At 44.2% G+C, this 19,673-nt stretch overlaps 1 protein-coding gene across 4 annotated transcripts in view; it reads left to right on the forward strand.

Annotated features, from left to right (window-relative positions):
• prkd3 (protein kinase D3) overlaps window positions 1–18,299 on the forward strand; it is a 31,575-nt gene extending 13,276 nt beyond the window's left edge. For all 4 annotated transcript variants that reach the window (XM_027004811.2, XM_027004813.2, XM_027004814.2 and 1 more), the window contains exons 3-19: window positions 1,312–1,450; window positions 4,808–4,939; window positions 5,663–5,820; window positions 6,787–6,976; window positions 7,080–7,157; window positions 7,255–7,441; window positions 8,105–8,228; window positions 8,440–8,517; window positions 10,934–11,225; window positions 13,144–13,196; window positions 13,483–13,555; window positions 13,702–13,808; window positions 13,912–14,073; window positions 14,597–14,695; window positions 14,821–15,088; window positions 16,209–16,294; window positions 16,387–18,299. In XM_027004811.2, coding sequence (XP_026860612.2) covers window positions 1,312–1,450; window positions 4,808–4,939; window positions 5,663–5,820; window positions 6,787–6,976; window positions 7,080–7,157; window positions 7,255–7,441; window positions 8,105–8,228; window positions 8,440–8,517; window positions 10,934–11,225; window positions 13,144–13,196; window positions 13,483–13,555; window positions 13,702–13,808; window positions 13,912–14,073; window positions 14,597–14,695; window positions 14,821–15,088; window positions 16,209–16,294; window positions 16,387–16,560 — 2,400 coding nt within the window. In that variant the 3' untranslated portion in view covers window positions 16,561–18,299. The remainder of the gene's footprint in view (window positions 1–1,311; window positions 1,451–4,807; window positions 4,940–5,662; window positions 5,821–6,786; window positions 6,977–7,079; window positions 7,158–7,254; window positions 7,442–8,104; window positions 8,229–8,439; window positions 8,518–10,933; window positions 11,226–13,143; window positions 13,197–13,482; window positions 13,556–13,701; window positions 13,809–13,911; window positions 14,074–14,596; window positions 14,696–14,820; window positions 15,089–16,208; window positions 16,295–16,386) is intronic.
• Window positions 18,300–19,673: the final 1,374 nt, after the last annotated feature.

Here is a 19,673-nt window from a genome sequence, read left to right on the forward strand (position 1 = left end):
AACAATTTCATTATTCATTCATTGAAGAAAGGGAAAATAACCATTGAGTGTGTCTCCTGTAGAGCAAAGGGTGATTCCAGTTCATGTTTGTATTGTGTAACCGTGTCTGCTGCCTTTGACAGGTGGGATCTCTGGTGACTTAGGAAGGGGAAGTGACTCAGTACTGGTGGCTGTGGACACATCCTGGCATGATCATACAAAGCGGCTGATTCTTGAAGCACTCCGTTTCAAAAGGGGCATAATCATAATAGATGATGATCTATGATGGTAGGAAGCTGGTTTTCCATCTTAACAACAAGGCTACAGACATTAGCCCCCAAAGAAAGGCTAGGCATTCGAGTGGTGTGATCCCACAGTTCAAAATCAGAGCAAAGCACATGACACAAATACCCTGATATAAAGGTTTGCCTAGTACATTGACACAGACAAGGGTTTCTTCCCATAGATATGTCTCGGGATGTCACTGCCACTGTGTATGAAAAGTGCTATTGAAACAAGTGTGCCTTACCATGCTTTGTTTGTGTCTAACATAAACAAGCAACCATAAGCAGCCCTCATAGCTAATAAAGTGTCAAATACATGCTAGAGCTTTAAAACATGTTATAGTTCAACACTTTCGACTTTACTCTCGGTATATAAGTAGCAGGGAAAAAGAATAAATGAACGCACTGGGAGAATGGAGAACGGCTGCTCTCCTCCTGCCCCGTAGATGATGCAGACCGGCCCTGTGTGGTCTCCCGGGAGGGGAGGGAGAACGTAGCCTGGGGAAGTGGCGAAGAGTGGGGTGACTCATCACTCCGGCTTCCAGGCCATTGCCTTTGCTAGGCTAATATCCTGGGCATTTACACCGGGCCTTCGTTGCTGTGTGCCTCCCAGCTGGGGTGATCTCCCCATGGGGGAGGTGTTACTCTGAAGTAGAGCAGCACTCTTTGTGTGTCTCACCTGGCATGGTCTCACACTCATCTCTGTCTCGCTGGCACTCCAGATCAGAATGGATTATTTTCCCGTGGAAAACGTGAAAATAACAACCGTTTCTAGACCTCAGTAATGTTGGGGGAACAAAATCGGAGGCGGTTGTAAATTATGTACCAGAGTCCATGTTGAAAGATCTAGAACAATCTGAATGGTACAGATAGACATATGTTTTAAGATACATATATCTTGGTAACTCTCGCAAAGGGAAGCTTATATGTTATCTTTCTAACTTCTCCTTTGAAGTGTGAGAAACATGGACCAGTGCAGCCTCTCCGGCAACTTTCTGGTTCTGTAAAGACTGACGTATTATTAACAAACTCCCTTTCCTGTCTGCAGTTCCCGGAATGCGGATTCTTCGGCATGTATGACAAGATCCTGCTATTTCGCCATGATCTGAACTCGGACAACATCCTGCAGCGGCTCACGTCTGCGGAGGACATCCACGAGGGAGACCTGATCGAGGTAGTCCTCTCGGGTAAGTTCAGGGCTTACGGTGCTCCCGGGTACAAGCACACGTGACTCAGGCTAACGTTCTAGCGTCCCGGTTCTAACGGGTCTGTTCTCTTTGAAAAGCATCAGCCTAGACTTAACTGTATTAGACTAGAGTTCTTAAGTGAACGGACTGTGGAGGACTGCTTCACTCAACATGTATGCCAGATGTGCGGGGTCAATAAAATGTCAGTAAACGCTTCAGTTGGCCCTCACTGGATGACTGCGAACACTGACTGGTTAGATCCTTTGAGGCCACTACTCACAATCAATTTCACCCAGGCCACGAGTTAATGGAAAACACCACGTGTGCTAAGAGATTTAAAATCAGGCACGAGGACTTGAGGACTTATTAATCTATATATTTGACAGGGATGCGGAGGGTGACTTATGAAGTTTTAAATCATTCCAGTCTCCTGTAAGCCTCTGTCACAATACATTTACACAAAACATTAGATAAAAAGGCTAAACGTAGGGGCTGTTCATCGACCTTGTAGTTCCGGTGCTGAATGGCTTTCGCATCCTGTCGCGAGGGCAGCTCCATTTTTTATCGGGGCCTCGATTTTCCTGTCTGTGGCATCTCCACAGGGGAGTCGTACGGCACACCTGCCTTGCGGCTCCTCCCCCCCGGCAGAAATCCACTGCACTGGGAAGGGAGGTGCGCGCGGGGGTGCTCGTTCTTCCCGCTGTTGTTCTGCGGCACCTCCCAAAGTCCAGTGAGCGCCGTGTTGCCCTTTAGCCATTCCCCTGTGGTCGTGTGGTGAGAGATAGCACCGGTCGAGCCTTCCGGGCACCGCGGCTGCGGTAAGGAAGCACAGCCAAAGGGAAAGAGGCCACCCAGCAAGCAGGAGGTGGAGCAGCGCTTGGGCTGGGCACCTGATTCAAAGGCGAGGACTTGTTTTTGTTGCAGTGAGTGGCGGTAGTTGTTCTGCAGCTGGGAGATGTGAGGATGTGCGACAGAGAGAGAAGTGGGGGGATCAGAAAGAGAGAAACAGTAGGAGAGAGGCAGAGAGAAAGACAGAGTGAGAGAGAGACTGAAATGGATGGATGGATGGATGGATGGGGGGGTTTGGGGTCAGAGTGTGCTAAGATCATGACTATAGAGAGTTCTTGTCTACAGAGAGTTCCTGCAGGGCTGTGGCTGCACATAGCATGGCCTATGTGCTGTTTCCATGAACGCCCGAGCCTGAGCCGGTGCCAGCGCTGGGTGCTGCTGTCTGGCATGTGACCTGCTGACCACTCCGCTCCTCCATTTCCCCCCCCCCCTTTGATGTTTGGGGAGGGGCGGGGGCCCACACCGCTCCGGTCTGATCAAGCTAAAGAATCTTTTGTTTCCATGTGTGGAACCAAGTACAGCTCTGCAAATGCTGGCCACTGAAATGTTTTTCATTGTTTCTATTAATCTTTCAGAAAAGAAAATCGGATAAAAATTATGGAAGACAGAAAAATAATGATAAAACTTGGGAGGGAGCAGAAAAAAATAACTAAAGAGAGGGATAACAATGAAGAGCTTCTTTCTACCATTAGAAGCGGATGTTAAAATAGGTGCACAGAGCAGTGGAACGGCTGAACAGGCTTCTTGTCCAGCAGCCAGGCTGTTGGTACACAGTTCTGAAGGAGCGTGAGCATGCTGGATCCAGGTGGTGCCTCCCTTCCCCCAGGAAATGCCTCAGCCCCTCCGGGCCTCTACAGTCAGCCCTGTTAGCCTTGATGCCTGATCTAGATGAGCTCACTTGTATATGAAGGCACGCCGCCGGGAGCGGTTTTCCGCCAGGGAAGCCGCTAAACTCACACGGCTGCGGTAAGGCCGTGAAGGCGCGGGTGACCTGCGGTGTCCTCACTGTGCTGCTCCGTTTACTCCTCTGTTGTCCTACGCGCGGGGGGACGAATCCTGACAGCAGTGTGTCTAAACCAGAGTTATTAGCGGCTAACGGGGCGCTGCCCTTACACTCTACAGGTCAGCTGGGATGCTGCGAGCCGGCCTGTCCTCAGCTGGCCTGCCCTTTTCATCACTGCAGCACAGAGAGCAGAGCAAGAGCCCAGCAGGCAAATCCGCGCTCCCTGCCCGGAGTGCTGAGTCATGCTTCCCAGCGGTCAGAGATGGCTCTCTCTCAGAATAAGGTCCTTCATGAAACTTTGCTAGCGTCCCCATCCTTGTTATGTGTGTGTGTGTGTGGGGGGTGTTAAAAATGAATGTGCTTAGTCTATCTTCAGGAAGCTGCCCTCAAATTTTGAAATTTATTCTAATCAACTGCTAATTTATATCTGATGAGATCACCCACATGAGATCACCGTTATCTGAAGAAATCACTTTGGAATCACTTCAGTCCTGTAAAATTCACTTAGACTGCTCTCTGACTCACATATGAATCACATCTGTGAATCAACTTCCCTGGCAAGCTACAGAAGGTTAGTGTTTTGTACAGGGACGAAACGTGGTTTAACCTGCAGCTGTGTCACGCCTGCATCTTATCGTAGCCAAAGGGTAGCAAGACCTCTAATTAGCTTTATGAATGTGGGGTGGGGGTGGGGGGTTGGAACCTGCCAGCTGAATATTATATTTTATTATATGTGTATTATTACACTGTGAAGCCAAACACTGAGCCCACTCAAATAATATAACTGCTGTAGAAGTGATTGACTCGTTTTCTGTAATATGTGTAATATACAGCAAATACACACACAATATCCTACCTGTAATCCCCACAATGATACTTCTTACATACCTGTTCATATTTGTTTTAATGTGAAATCATTTCTTGGTTGAGATTACTGACATGGTGAGCAATATTAGGATTGATACAACTGAGCAGCAGTAATAACAGTAATAACTTGCTTTCTTAAGCTTGTTGAACTAATATTACTTCAAGTTACAAAATAACTAAATTACTAAATACATTATGTACAAATCATTCAAAGTAATCAGTGGTCTTAAATAACTGAATCACTTTTATGTATGAAGAGGGTTCACAGACGATCATTTTGGAAGTCATGTGCAGGAAATTTGTATCGCAGTTTCCAGGTGGACTTAAGTGTTTAAATAATGTTGGTCTGGGTTTCTGTACCATTGAAATCCATAGAAATTTAGTCATCATAAAATCATTAAAATCCATAAAATGTACTGTCAAAACCGAAATATGTAGAACTCTGTCGCGCAGCCAGGTTTGCTGAGTTTCTTTGACACTTACAATGTTGAACTTCAACTGTTTTCTGTGTGTTCTGTTCTGTGTCATTTGCGTTCTCCTCATGTGTCGCTTTGTTCAGTTCCATCTGGGTTTTTTTTTTCTCTTTCTTTCATTCTTTTGGTTGCGTGCGTTGTTTTTAAGTTGCACTTTAATTGCAGCCCAGGCTACGGTGGAAGACTTCCAGATCCGGCCTCACGCTCTTTACGTGCACTCGTACAAGGCGCCCACCTTCTGCGACTACTGCGGCGAGATGCTGTGGGGTCTCGTACGGCAGGGCCTCAAATGCGAAGGTACCCAACGCTCCCAACACGCCGCCACCCCGCCGGCATGCTGTTCGCAAATACGCAAACACAGGGGCATCGACAGGCAGACGGGCCGACCGTTTGCACGAAGTCCGCACACCCTGGACGCGCTGGCTTTGAAGGCACGCGTGCGCCGGGGTAACACGTGTCAGGTACGGTCAGCTCGCGCTGATAGCCCGGCCCCGCCCCCCCTAACACGTGGGCCTGCGCTCTGCTCCGTGTAGCTGCCGCTTGGAAACGATTGCTGCGAGCCTGTGCCAGGCGTCGCGTGTGGCCTTCAGAGTCACGCTCGCTGCTGCTGCTGCTGTAATGAGCCGCGCTGATGTGCACGTGCATGCAGCAAACTGCCGCACTCTGGAGAGTTTCGGGGGGAGCATGCCAGTAAAACAGCTCATGAAATATGTGATTAATATAGCGGCTTAAATCTTGCTGAAGCTCTCACAATGGTTTGGAATACGATCTGAGAGCTCTGCTCTTCTTTTTTTTTTCCTCTTTCCCTTTTTACTTAACTATTCCAATGGATGCTTCTGCACTGCACAATCAGTGAGACAGCACATATGGAGCCCTCTAGTGGACATTTAGTAAAATTAAGCGTAAGAGAGAACGGACACAACTAAGTCCATTCACCTGACACCGTGTAGCGTGAGCGGCGTTCCGTGACGCGCTTGTGTGTGTGTGTGTGTGTGTGTGTGGTGTTTGGCGTGTTCCCAGGTTGCGGACTGAACTACCACAAACGCTGCGCCTTTAAGATCCCCAACAACTGCAGCGGCGTGAGGAAGAGGCGCCTGTCCAACGTGTCCCTGCCAGGATTGTCCATGTCAGTCCCGCGGCCCCCGCTAGCAGAGCACGCCACCTTGATCCCGGATGAGGTGAGAGGCCCACTATCACGTTTCCTACTGACTCCACTTCCTTCTGCCTACATAGTATATACAGCAATAAATCCAGACGCTCTTGGCCAATGCAAAGTGAGAGGTCCGTGTTTCATTTGCGGCTGAACAGGAAGTGATTCAAGTTTGACTTTAGACAACGTCCCCCAAGTGTCCCCCACTGTGTCTATGCAGTGTCTTCAGAATGAATGGACCTTAGCATGCAGTTTGCTTCACTGCCTGTTTTGGCCCTGCGTAACTGAACTACTGTGCATATAGATGCTGGTGATAACGTGCAATATGAATCATGGCATATATTTTACTCAGAGTTTATATGATGTGATACAGTATAGTAAATAGAAATTCTACTAAAAACACATGCTTATCCATAGATGTTACTAAGCCTTTGTTTTCTTAGGTGTCTAAACAGTGCATATGAATGGCCTTCTTTCCAGCAGAGTTATCAGAAAAACCACAAAAAGAAGAAAACTGACCTCTCCAAAAACAACCAATACTCAAACCATGTGTGCACCTATCTGTCTGGCCTCAGCCCAGTACAGAGGATGTTCCTCTGTGTTAGCGCTTACGCATGGCAGTTGAAATCGGAGCCGAGTAGATCAGCTCAAGCCCCTGTGGATTCCTTTCTGTAAGTCTGTGCCACGACTCCACATGTGTGCATGCGGAAGGGGCCAGACCGGAGTCCGATGGCTGAGTCGGGTTTTAATATAGCAGTGTGGACTGTTTCAAAGCAAAATCAATCGGAACATAAACAAACACACCAAATTGGAAAGACTTACTGTTTGTGTTTTTCAACACACAACTCTGTTGCCAATTAAACGCTGCGAACGGTTCGGCTGCGTCGTTCCAAGTGACTTGGGCCTTGCAGCGACGTGTCTGATGCGCCTTCGGGTGGCAAAGGTCACATGTCTGCCCCCACCCTGCTCACCCCTGTTGCACCGGCATCCACAGAGGCTCCATCAGGAAGCCGGAAAGCGCCTCCCGTCCTGGAGTGGCCGGCCCATCTGGATGGAGAAGATGGTGTTGGGGAGGGTGAAGGTGCCACACACGTTCGTCATCCACACCTACACGCGCCCCACCATCTGCCAGTACTGCAAGCGTCTGCTCAAGGGCCTGTTCCGCCAGGGCATGCAGTGCAAGGGTGAGGCCTGTGCGGAGCGGACGTGGATGCCTAGCTCACGCAGAGTAACATACGCCGCATCTGTGATAACGCTTTGTTAGCGCTTTTTCGTTTGTGTTTCCAGACTGTAAATTCAACTGTCACAAGCGATGCGCATCTAAGGTACCAAAAGACTGTCTCGGGGAGGTTCTCTTCAACGGAGGTATGGGTGTTGCGCCGGCGTAGCGGCTTGGCGGTCGGAGACCTGCATGCCGGTGACGGGATTGGTAACGTGACATGCACTGCTTGTCTTGTGCCAGAGCCAGCCAGCCCGCTTCCGGACTCAGACACCACCATGGAGGTGGACAGCAGCGACATGAGCAGTGAGAGTGGCAGGGGCTTGGAAGATGCAGAGGAGCCCACTACTCCTGAGGACAAGGTCTTTCCTGACTCCCTGTTTACGGAGCAGGAGAAGGACGAGGAGCCTGTAAAGACGCCACAGACCAGGTACTTAGCTGCTAGTTTAGGATAGGGGAAGGCTGGATCTACAGCCAACGCCCTGTGAGTGGTAATAGATCTTTCTTCTGCGCTTTGATGATCACACCTGCTTAACAAAGAAGGGATTCTAATAATTCCAGGAATTTGTAGGAATGTAAATGATTCTGTTGTATTCCTGTACTGCTGACTGTCCAAAATCATAGCTTTTGGACAACTAATAATACTAATTAGAGTACGTACAATTGTATGTAAAGTATCTATTATATAGTACATATATTATATAGCACATATAGTACATATTATAGTGCGTATTATATTATGTATCATAGTAAATATAACACATAGTATTATAATACATCTAGTACGTATTATAGTATGCATCATAGTAAATATACATATAGTATGTATTATAATACGTATAGAACGTATTACAGTATGCATCACAGTAAATATACATATAGTATGTATTAATACGTATAGTACGTATTATAGTATCATAGTAAATATAGTACATATAGTATGTATTATAGTATCATAGTAAATATAGTACATATAGTATGTATTATAGTATCATAGTAAATATAGTACATATAGTATGTCTTATAGTTCATATGAGAGAGGGTTCAGTTCCAGTTAGTTGTCGTCTCACTCACTCTTCTGGTCCTGCTGTAGTCCGTCCACTAGCACTAACATCCCTCTGATGCGTGTGGTCCAGTCCATCAAACACACCAAGAGAAGAAGCTCTACTGTGGTGCGGGAGGGCTGGATGGTGCACTACACCAGTCGAGACAACCTTGTAAGATCAACAAACACTTGCTTTCATTCTTAGTTTAATTTATAGAGGCGTTAATATATCTTTAAAATAAATGGGGTAAAACGGTAAAATTTTGAAATGGTGTTTTTTTTTTAAATTCAGCACCTCAAATCTTTCCAGAGACTAGTTATTAAATTAAATTAAAATGAATAGTTACTATAAAAGAAATCTGTGTATTTCTTGATTTCTCCAGAGAAAGAGGCACTACTGGAGGCTTGACAGCAAAAGCCTGACTCTGTTTCAGAATGACTCAGGAGCAAAGTTCTACAAGGTGAGAGGTGAATAGCTCAGGCACATCGTTGTTCTGAATTAAAATGACCAGTCTTTGGTACATGCAGACATTGTATTTCCAGTGAATGAAGTTCAGGGCATTTGCTTTTTCAAACAGAGAAGAGGCGAGTGATACAAATTGTGTGAAATGTCCCCTCCCCCGCTGATCTGGTTTCACTTTATGCAGTGTAAAAATTTCACCCTGGTCAGGGTGGGATACGTCTTTGCCCTTTAGTCATGGTGTGTCTAAGGTCAATCTAGCAACTCCATTGCAGGTGTACTGTAGACTGTTGCTGTTAACACTTAAAAATATTTCTGATATATGGCAACTCTGTAACTTGGTAATAGTGAATACGAGTTCTGAAAAAGATTCACTCCTTAGTCTTCACAGACACACCACTGAATTCTTTGGACGATGAATGGCTGTACAGCCATTGCACAGTTGTAAGCACTTGGGCAAGTGAACACAAGCAAAGGTGAACAAAGTAACATTACATTAACATTAATATATAGTCATTGTATAATATTATATGTAGTTATTATATAGTAACATTAATATATAGTCAAATAGTACATTTTTAAATCTCATTAATTTTAGTGATTGCATATACACTCAAGAAAGATCGTCTTTACCACCTTACAGAAATTTCCAAACTGGTGGTGAAAATCGTAGCATTTTCCTAATGGTGGCGTGTATTAACGCATGTTGGGTTACCTGTAAATATTGTACAATAACAGTAATAAACACTGATACAAAACGAAAGACAGACTTACTAACAGCAGCACTGAAAGGAGAAAGGAGTACGCGTTGCGCACGATTGATACCTCCTTTCTTGCTCAGGGTAAGTGGGCAGCCCCTCACTGTCTGCTGTAGGGAACTCCAGTGAGTCTCAGAAACACCACATGTGATCTCATGAGTCAAATGCAGCCTAGAAAAGCCCACCATGTAGCCACTGTCTGGGTGTGTGGAGGCTACTTGGCACACTTCATTACTGCCTCCTCCAATCTTTAGGTGCCAGAGGAGACTACTGCATGTTGGATGTTTTTATGTCTTCCATATGGATTGACGTGGTTGTTGATGTTTGGATCGGATTCGCCCTTGGTACTACGCCTGTCTGCTTTCATTAGTTCCACGGGGACAGAGCTCCCTATAGAGCCGTATTAAAAACAAGTGGGAAATTAGAGCAGCCCCTTCTCTTCACTGGTAACTGAGCCAAGCGTTTGTCTCTTGGGGGTATTTCCAACTGCTACCAGCTACAGTACTGTCTTTCTTAATCGAGGAAGCCTTTGAACAGTCAGCGTGGAGGTGATGAAGCAAACCCTCTGTGTTCAGAGGTTTGCGAAAAAGGGCCCCTGGTTCTAAGCACTTTTGGTTGTGACCCTTCAATTCAGATATTCTTTTTCTCAGCAACTAGTGCATTTTTCCCCCCGCTCGTATACACGTGCTTTCTGGTGGTCATATGTCAGTCATGCGCTGAAACACTGCCTCCGTTTCATACATTTGGAAGCCATAGCTGGTTCTTTGAAGACGAAAGCCCTGTAGTTTTGGTTTTGCTGCTTCTTTTATGGGTTATGGGGGGCTTGAGTCCTGTCTCCAGATAACTGCTCCTCAGGAAGACCACCCTCTTTCATTGTGCAGTGGCCATCCCCGACACAGTGTCTCACTGACTGCAGCTCCATTGCCTAATGCACACATCCACACGTAGACACTTGCAAATACACACGCATGCAGTCACGCATGCACAAACACACACGCACCCCCCTCCCCCCCACACACACACACACGCAAGCAAGCGCATGCATAGTAATAGAGCCTTTTGGTGTGCTGCCTTGTAATCATGGTTCTCTTCAGTGGGCGGGATCACGTGGTATGCCCGCTAACCACAAGCGCTTGAGCTGAAGCTCAGAGCAGACCGCTATTGGTCACAGCTACCGTTTCCCTCGTTCGTCTTCAGACTGAGCCGTGGGCTGAAAAGAGGGCGGCTGTTTAAACCACTGTCAGAAGCAAGCTTGCCTCATTTGTCTGTGAAATGTCAGAAGGGATATAAAGCATGAGTTTATACTGAAACCCAGTCTTGGACAAAACTGAAGCACAGCTTGGACTGCATGCTGTCAAGCACCCATACTGTGTTCGAAGGACCTTCAGGTATGGATTTGAAAGCAGGAGTCAGTGAAGGTTCTCTCTGTATTAGTTTGACCTATCAGGAGTGGCTGCTAGACATGAATGACTCTCTATGCTCTTTAACCAAAGATCTGAATGCTGGCTCCCTTGATACTGCTCACACTTCAAATGGGAATTTAGTGACTTTTTTTCTGCTGTATCTTGCATTTTACAGGCTGTCGAACTTGTTCACACAGAATAATTCATTATCTTTCACAGTCGGCATCTGAATGGCTGTTTCTGCTTGTACCTACAGGAGATTCCGCTGTCCGAGATCCTGCAGGTGGAGTCAGCTAAGGACTTCAGTAGTCTTGCCCTGGGGGGCAATCCGCACTGCTTCGAGATCATTACTGCCACGATGGTCTACTATGTTGGGGAGAACACAGGCGGCCCCCACCTCCACATCCACAACCCCACACTGGCTGCCTCTGGCGTGGGACCCGAGGTGGCCCAGGGATGGGAGAAAGCCATCCGCCAAGCTCTTATGCCCGTCCCCGTCACCCCTCAGCCAAGCGTGGGCATGGCTGCAGGCCAGGGAAAGGATCACAGTGAGTACAAAAACAGAAATAGTTAATGCATGCTTCAGCATTACTGTTCTATTGCTATTGCAAAGATGGATATTGTGGCATAGTAAAATTAGATTAGAGGTAGCATGTTCAGGTTACAGGAGTAAATAGAATTATTAGAGTTATTGTTATTTGAATCCTGAAATAAGTGGTAAAGGTGACTTGAAAAGAGGGACTATAATGTCAGTGTAGTAAGAAAACTACAGGTTAAAAGAACACCAAAATAGTAGCTTTATAGGAGATATTCTTAATATCTACCCATTGATATTTTATTCCCAGTAATTGTCATGAATTTATATTGGTCTACCTCTCCGGAAATGTTCACATAAAGAGCAGCTAGCATATAGCAAGAAAATAAATGAAAGCAGATGGCCAAGCTTAAAGAAAAAAAAACAAAAACTGATTCACAAGTCTAAATTCTAGGACATGGATTTAAGCCAGCATGGGAAAAAGGAACCAGCTCCATGTCCTGTTAGTGGACAGTTCACCCCATATGTAACACTTGTTAGATGGAGATTGGAAGCTATAAGCGATTTCACACCTCTTAATGAGGCCCGTCAAGATAATCCAAAAACTTGTTGTGAATCCAGCAAAAAACAAACTACTCCATGTACACCCTCGAAGAAACAAATGCGTCCTGATCTTTACCCGTCAATCACAGTAAATACTATATATGTTACATTTTATTCAATGTTTAACATTTTTCTTAGATTGTTTTTGGATATAAGAGGTTATGAATTTTTATTACAAAACTAACCTTCTGTGAACAGGAACATATATAAAAATGAAAATATGATGCTAGCAACAGGTAACTTTAGAATTAAATTGTATGAAGTTATAAAAAGATAGATAGGTAGCTACATACATATGTAAGTAAATTTAGACATGTGTAGAATTATGTACACTGTTGTAAATCATCAGGATTACTGAAAAACTTGAATAGTATTGTAAATGGTAGTAAAGTTAATATCCAGAATGTTTTTTATTTAAAAAAATGATTATCAAATTTCAAGGCTGTGACTTTGGGGAGAAATTACTACATGTAGATGACTGTAGCATATACCTTTTCATTTAATACTCAAAATATAATTTAGTCTCAGGCTTATATTGTATATGTTGTTAGTGAATAATTTAGTATTAATTAATAGAATGATGAAAGGTAATTGCAAACGTAATCTTTATAAAGCTGGGTACATGTATAAAATGTATATAATGGTACTATTAGTATAATATCATATACTGTATTTTGCTAGCTGGATTGCCTTTTCCTGACTGTAGTTTTAAAATTCACCTGATAAGTATTGCCAAAAAGATTCTTCTTAAACTCCTCTAAGCAAAGTTCTACTGTGTACTGTCAGTTCCTGGAGACTCGTGTTCTACATCATCAGTGAAAATGACTTTTAACAAGCCACAATGATGCACAAATCCATATTTAGGCTTGGCTGATTAAATCTTAAAATTTAAATCTTATCTTTTTACCTTCCTCCACATGTCACTGCCTCTTTGTAAAGCATCTAGAATGCAGGTGTTCTTCCCAAACCAAGATTCTTCTACTTGCTCACAATGTCAACAGGAATCCAATACACATCTCTGGTCCTTGGGCTCTAAACGTTAGGAGAGATTACTTCTCGCTACCTCCAAATGCCATTTGCTCCCCCTGTATGTCACACCTTTCCCTGAGAGCATGTTTGTAGACTGAGATCCCTTTAATCCTAAAGCTTGTCTGAATATCCTTCATCTATGTATACATTTTTGTATGTATACAGCTTTGATACATTTCAGAGATGCATGACAATTGTTTGAATTTGATGCAGGGCTTCAGCCCGACCGAATCTCTGCAAGGTGATCTGGGAAGGAGCATTTTCATCTGTTGTCTTTTCTTTTTTATGTCCCTCCACAGAGGACCTGTCCATCAGCATTTCTGTGTCCAATAGTCAAATCCAGGAAAATGTGGTAAGTCTGTATTTGCTGTTACTATTGTGCACTCCACCGCAATGCATTCTCGGTTATTATTGTCTCCACTATCAAACTGACACTTGTACAAAACATCTGTAAAAGATCAACAGTCTACACCAAGTTGTCCCACAGTTACCAACCTTCTAAACAGGAACTACTGAACTATATTTAAAAATCCTAACAAAACAGTATACTACAAATAAATAAAATCACCACAGCCTTGATCGTTATTAGGAGGATGTGGTTAGTCAACTGAAGGTGCTGCTCTAATGTCTCCCCTTAGGATATCAGCTCTGTTTACCAGATTTTTGCTGATGAAGTGTTGGGATCAGGCCAGTTTGGCATTGTATATGGAGGTAAGCCTGTGAGGAGACGATTATTAATAATTTCTAGCCTTTTCAATTTTGTTTCAGTTATCATTTCTCACTTCTTATGCATCTTCTTTTAATACAGTAGTATTTCAATAAAAGTATTTAAACAAAACTTTCACATTTGTCAAAAGGGAAGCACAGAAAGACGGGCAGGGATGTGGCAATAAAGGTGATCGATAAAATGAGGTTCCCTACCAAACAGGAGAGTCAGCTGAGAAACGAAGTAGCCATCTTACAGGTGAGTTCCCACCTTAATCACCCCAGAGACGAGCAGCCTAATTATCACAGCCGTTCCCTGCATCGTGGAATTGTGATGTGGTCCTGTTTTTCTCCTGCCACAGAACCTACACCATCCTGGCATTGTCAACTTGGAGTGCATGTTTGAGACCACGGAGCGAGTGTTTGTTGTCATGGAGAAGCTCCATGGAGACATGCTGGAGATGATCTTGTCCAGTGAGAAGAGCAGGCTCCCTGAGCGCATCACCAAGTTCCTGGTCACGCAGGTCCACAGCTCATTCTCTCTCCCTAACCCCCAAGGGTCCTTCCAGGTTTCTCCATGTTTGGAGGCCTCTTCTTTGTCTTCCCTCAGCCCTGTTTATTCTGGCAGAGTGCTATGAATGGGACTGTGTTTAGAATAGTCTGGATCTCATCAGGAGGCTTGAGCGAACCTCTGCTCCACTGTTGGGGTCTGTGGTCTGAATCGAGCAGAGGGGCCCCTCCAGGAGGGCTGGGGGTGCCACGGGGGCTCGCCTATTAGCCGAGCCTCTGCAGCCTCCGATTAGCAGCCGCTCACCAGCTCTGATGTGGTTGAGAGGCCCCTAATGCTGTCTGATGGGTATATATTTCATTGAAAACGAATGATAAATTTGAGCCAATTTGATTTCCCCAACATGTGTTCTGAACATGCATCATAAAATGTATTTATCTTGTAAATGTGGAAATATATTTGGATAGCACTTCAAGTAAGGCTTAGGATATTAGCTTAAGTTGGACCTGAAACACGTGGCTTCTCTTTCTCGTCCATAGATTCTGGTTGCTTTGAGACATCTCCATTTCAAGAACATTGTTCACTGTGATCTGAAGCCAGAGAATGTCCTGCTGGCTTCTGCAGAACCTTTTCCTCAGGCAAGAGTCTCCAATGTCACTCACAAACACTTGCCATTTTTTGATCATAAGATAAGTCTGTGAAATGACACTAAAAGGCGCCCTGCGTGCTCATGAGGACAGTCAGCGTGGTTTTTCCTCTGCAGGTAAAACTGTGCGACTTCGGTTTTGCTCGCATCATCGGGGAAAAGTCTTTCAGGCGCTCCGTGGTGGGCACGCCGGCATACCTGGCACCAGAGGTCCTGCGTAGCAAAGGCTACAATCGCTCCCTGGACATGTGGTCAGTTGGGGTCATCATCTACGTAAGCCTGAGTGGAACATTCCCCTTTAACGAGGATGAGGACATTAACGATCAGATCCAGAATGCTGCCTTCATGTACCCGCCAACGCTTTGGAAGGAGATATCCTCAGAAGGTAAGAGACCTTCAGCTGCTAGCAAACTATCCTGAGCTGACTGAAGATGTTTCTTCAGTTCATCACATCGAAAATGTTACATTCCTTTGATACAAATAATTGTATTTAGAACTTTTCAAAGATGCGTTTTTATTTACCACCTTTAAACATTTTACGTTGCGCAAAGTGAGGACGTTTTTATCGTGTATGGATTTTTGAGGTAGAATTTGTTCTAAGTTTCTTATTATGTTGGCTTCTGTTTTACCAACATTCTGCTTAAACATATTAGGCTAGACAATTAGTTATCTCCATTTTTCCTATATAACCTGGCTTACCATATCATTTTTTTGTTGCTGAGTAATGAAGGCACCATCCGCTACTATGAATATGTTAATATGGTTACTATTACACCAACCATTAAGAGATGGGCCCAATGATGGTCAGATTATATTATAGAGGTTCTGACCACAATTACTACACACTACAACTCACATGCCACATTTAAAAATCTATTCAGTATAATTATCTGCAAATGGTCGAGTGTCTGTTTTAAATACTTCTGTCAGTACTGCATTTGAAGCAGACAGCCATACAGTGGATGCTAAGAGCATAAGGGACTAGGCGGCCCACCCCCACGTCTGCTCTCTCAGACATTTAAGCCTTCTGAGTCACTCACTAATCTCCATGCCACTGACTGCTCCCTCACCACCACAGGAGAGGGCCCCGCCCTACAGCCGACCCCCTCAGGGTACAACACGCTTTTCTCCATTCAGATCTGAGCCCCCTGATGTCTTACCTCTTTATCAGTATCATCTTAAATGTAATCAGAACTTTAATGGAAAATCCTGCTAATCATCATTTGGTTTCTGGTGACTATTTGCACCATTTATGATAGACCTTTTATGATAGGTGACATTTTGATATCATCTTGACACTGAGTCAGAGCATCCGATAAAGATCTATCAGTCTCTGTTATTACACTGCAATTTGTCATTTGGGTGGACAACTAAGGCCCTTTCGTAAGTCAATCTAGATAAGAACATCTGCTAAATGCAGTAAATACAAATGTAAATGTACATTTGGTTTTGATCGTATGTTTCCATCAAGCCACAGGTGACATTTGTGAATTTTTAACCCGCAGCCACAGATCTCATCAACAACCTCCTGCAAGTGAAGATGAGGAAGCGGTACAGCGTGGACAAGTCCCTCAGTCACCCATGGCTTCAGGTGAGACAGCGCCATATGCACTGTAGCAGTGGCCAGAGCGCTCTCACCCCCCGTCGCGTGTGCTGACCCGCTCGTGTATCCCGCTTCGCCAGGACTACCAGACGTGGCTGGACCTGCGGGAGTTCGAGACGCGACGGGGTGAGCGCTACATTACCCACGAGAGTGACGACGCACGCTGGGCGGAATACGCGGACGAGCACAGCCTCGTTCACCCCAAGCACTTCATCATGGCTCCCAACCTGGACGACATGGACGAGGACCCCTAGCCACCCCGCGGAGCGCACAAGGGATGGAGGACAGTGTCGAGGCTGTCACTAGGAGGCACTAGCTCCTTAAAAAAAAACTGTAGTTTCAGAGGTGAGACCACAGCACTGTGCTGGGGCAGTGGAAGTGGTGAGTGTTGCAGAAACAGGCAGGATAATGCAGTACAAAGTATTGTCCTGCTGTGCTGGCATCTTGGACACGGTTCAGACCCGTGTGTGGTGATGAAGGATTTCTCGGTTCTTCTTTCAGGTTAATCCTAGTCAGAGTAAAAACTAAATGGGGGTATGCTGTCGGTATGCATTCTGCTCTCCAGCACTGACTACATCTAAGGGTGCAAGTGTCTGTCTGATTCGCAGAACAAGTGCTCTCTGTGTTAACTATTTTACAATAATGATCTTAATTTGAAAAACAGCACTAGGGGACGTGATGTTACAAATGGGAAAGAAGGGTATGGGTGATTTAAGAATTGTACTTGTATCTGAAGGCTAAGTTCACATGGCATTGTGTTTTGTAAACAAACTGGAAGAGTATTTTTTTCTTTTTTAAAAATATGCTGGCTGAAAAAATGTAAGATTTTACATTTAAGTACATGCAGTCAATAACTACAAGGAAATCTGCAGTTTTTCTCATAACAGTCCACTTGAGAAAAGGACTAAATATTCAAGAGGAGCCGAAAGGGAGATGTTGAGCAAGAGACCCTTCACATGCATTGTACAGATGATAGTACACCAAAGCTGAAATAAGGCAAAATCAACCATTTTAATTGATCTGGAAGAGCTAGTGAAGGTCTATTGACAAATAACTCCAGTAATTTGGAATCAGGCACCTTTCATGTTCAACCCCCCACCCCCACCACCTTAGTTTAATGGGCATCTTCGCTAGATTAAGTGGTTACCAGTAAGCCATTTCTCTGTCCTATTTTAACACTTACATGTGTAGGGAGGCTGTGGTGCCTCACACAAAATCTGTCTCATGCTTTGGAGGGCCCTTTCAAAAGCACTACAATAGGTTAACGCAACTTCCTAAGAGTTGTGTAAAAAAAAAAATAAAAAATTATAGGCCATTTACACACAAGACATTTGCTCATAACTAATACAAAACATGCTTTGATAGTATTATTATATGACTTTCCTTTTTCATGTGAGCTGCACACTGAATGAACATGGAAACATGGATGTATAGTATTGGAGGCTTTCAAAATTAATTCCAGAACTGGACTACCAAAGTAGGGAGGCAGTAAAAAGACTTTTTTGTTCCAGTTCTAAATGCTGAACCAACTTCAACTGGGGCCTGTTTTCACTCAGACCAGTAAGATACCACAGTAACATTTGGAGCTGAGGCAGTATATGAATGCGTGATCTACTGCCTCACCATCCTATGGTGTGTGCTATGAGATGGAACTTATGTCTGTATGGTGGCCAGCTGAGATCTTTCCTTAAAGAAGGAGTAAGATCTCTCCAGTCTATTTAATTTATCCAATGTGACCCGCTGGACAATACGTGCACTCTTAGAATGGTTTGCCATAGCACAGAATAAGGAGCCATTGTGAGCAGCTCGATTTGACTGGCTTGTCTGCATGAGATGGAAACTTTTCCATCACTTTTTGATCCTTTAACCTGGGAGAAGAAGTGGGTGGTTTCTCCCCTGGATCTTTGTAACAGTTACTTTATGTTGCCGCTGGATTGGCAGGTGTGAGTGTTTTGTATATTTTAGTACATAAACAAATAAATGGTCTACATCATATGTGTCATTCCTTATTTCAGAACTAAGGCATGTAAATACATCCTGAAGCATAAATTGTAGATGGGCAAAATAAAAAAGGACATGATTGTCTTTGAAGTAATCAAATAATTACAATAATTAGTCATTTAAATAATAAGTAATTTCAATCATTACAATATTCATTATATTATGCTGAGTTCCAATAAGCAGTATGTGCCATATAGAAAAGAATTCTGGAAAAACGTATATGTAAACGCATATTCATATATGACTTTTATATGAGTTAACAAAGCAATTTGGTGTTCCTGAAGGCCACATGATGAAGCAGTTTGAGCAATGTGCTAGCACCACCAAGGTTATGGATTTGATTCCCAGGGAGCACTCATACTGATAAATATGAATGTCCCTTAGGATAAGAGGTTCAAGCAAATGCTGCTAATGTAAATGAGGCAAATAGTGAGTGTGAGTTCCCAATAAGCTAAATAGTGAATTGCTGGTGCAACAATCACAAAAATGTTTTTTCCAAGCATGGACAAAATGCAAGGACAAAGAGGAATGAAGAATGCTTGCAAGTTGAAAATAGTTAATAAACGCCACAAAACTACTGCCTCAGAAGTGACCACAGAATTGAATCATTGCCTTGGTGGCTCATTTACAACATGAACTAAAAATACAAAAGGCCCATAACCTTGTGTGTAAAGAGTACAAACCCTGGACCCCTTAGCAATAATAACACGATGGTCAGATGGACTGTCTTTCACCCGCTTTCCTACATCTGGACATGTTTACATTTGGAAAAAGCCAAAGGATGCCTTTAACCCACAATGCCCAACTGTCAAACATGGTTGTGGTTCCAGAATGGTATGGGAGCTGCCATATTGTGTGAGTTGTCAGGTTCAGTGATCGCTCTGTGGTTGTGTGATGGCCAAGGAATATGAGGCCAGGTGCACCCTATGGTGCAAACACAGTTCGCTCATGGTGTTCCCATACAGCAAGATTAAGATGGCATCACAATCACCAGATCTAAACATCAGCAAGTCTTAATGGTGTGTTCTGAACATAGAGTGTAAAGGCAATTGCCACCTGCTTCATCCCTCAAATCAAGGAATGGACCAATGTCCCATTAAACAAGATGGGTCCAAGATGGGTCGAAACTCTTCTCAAAACACATAGTGGCTAGTCTCCTCACCACTGAGCATGAATCAAAAGCTAAACCAAAAACCAATTATTCTCGTCGTACCGCATATAGGTGACTATGTACCTCTCAGGTGAAATACTGTGAAATGTGACATTTCTGCTCAACATGAATACTTTTCCAGCCAGTGTGCTTCTATTGAGAGGACCACACCACTGCATGAGATGACCCCCAATCAATATGTTTCTAAGACCACAA

This window comes from Electrophorus electricus, chromosome 13 (assembly GCF_013358815.1).
Source record: "Electrophorus electricus isolate fEleEle1 chromosome 13, fEleEle1.pri, whole genome shotgun sequence".
Taxonomy (NCBI): Eukaryota; Metazoa; Chordata; class Actinopteri; order Gymnotiformes; family Gymnotidae; genus Electrophorus; species Electrophorus electricus.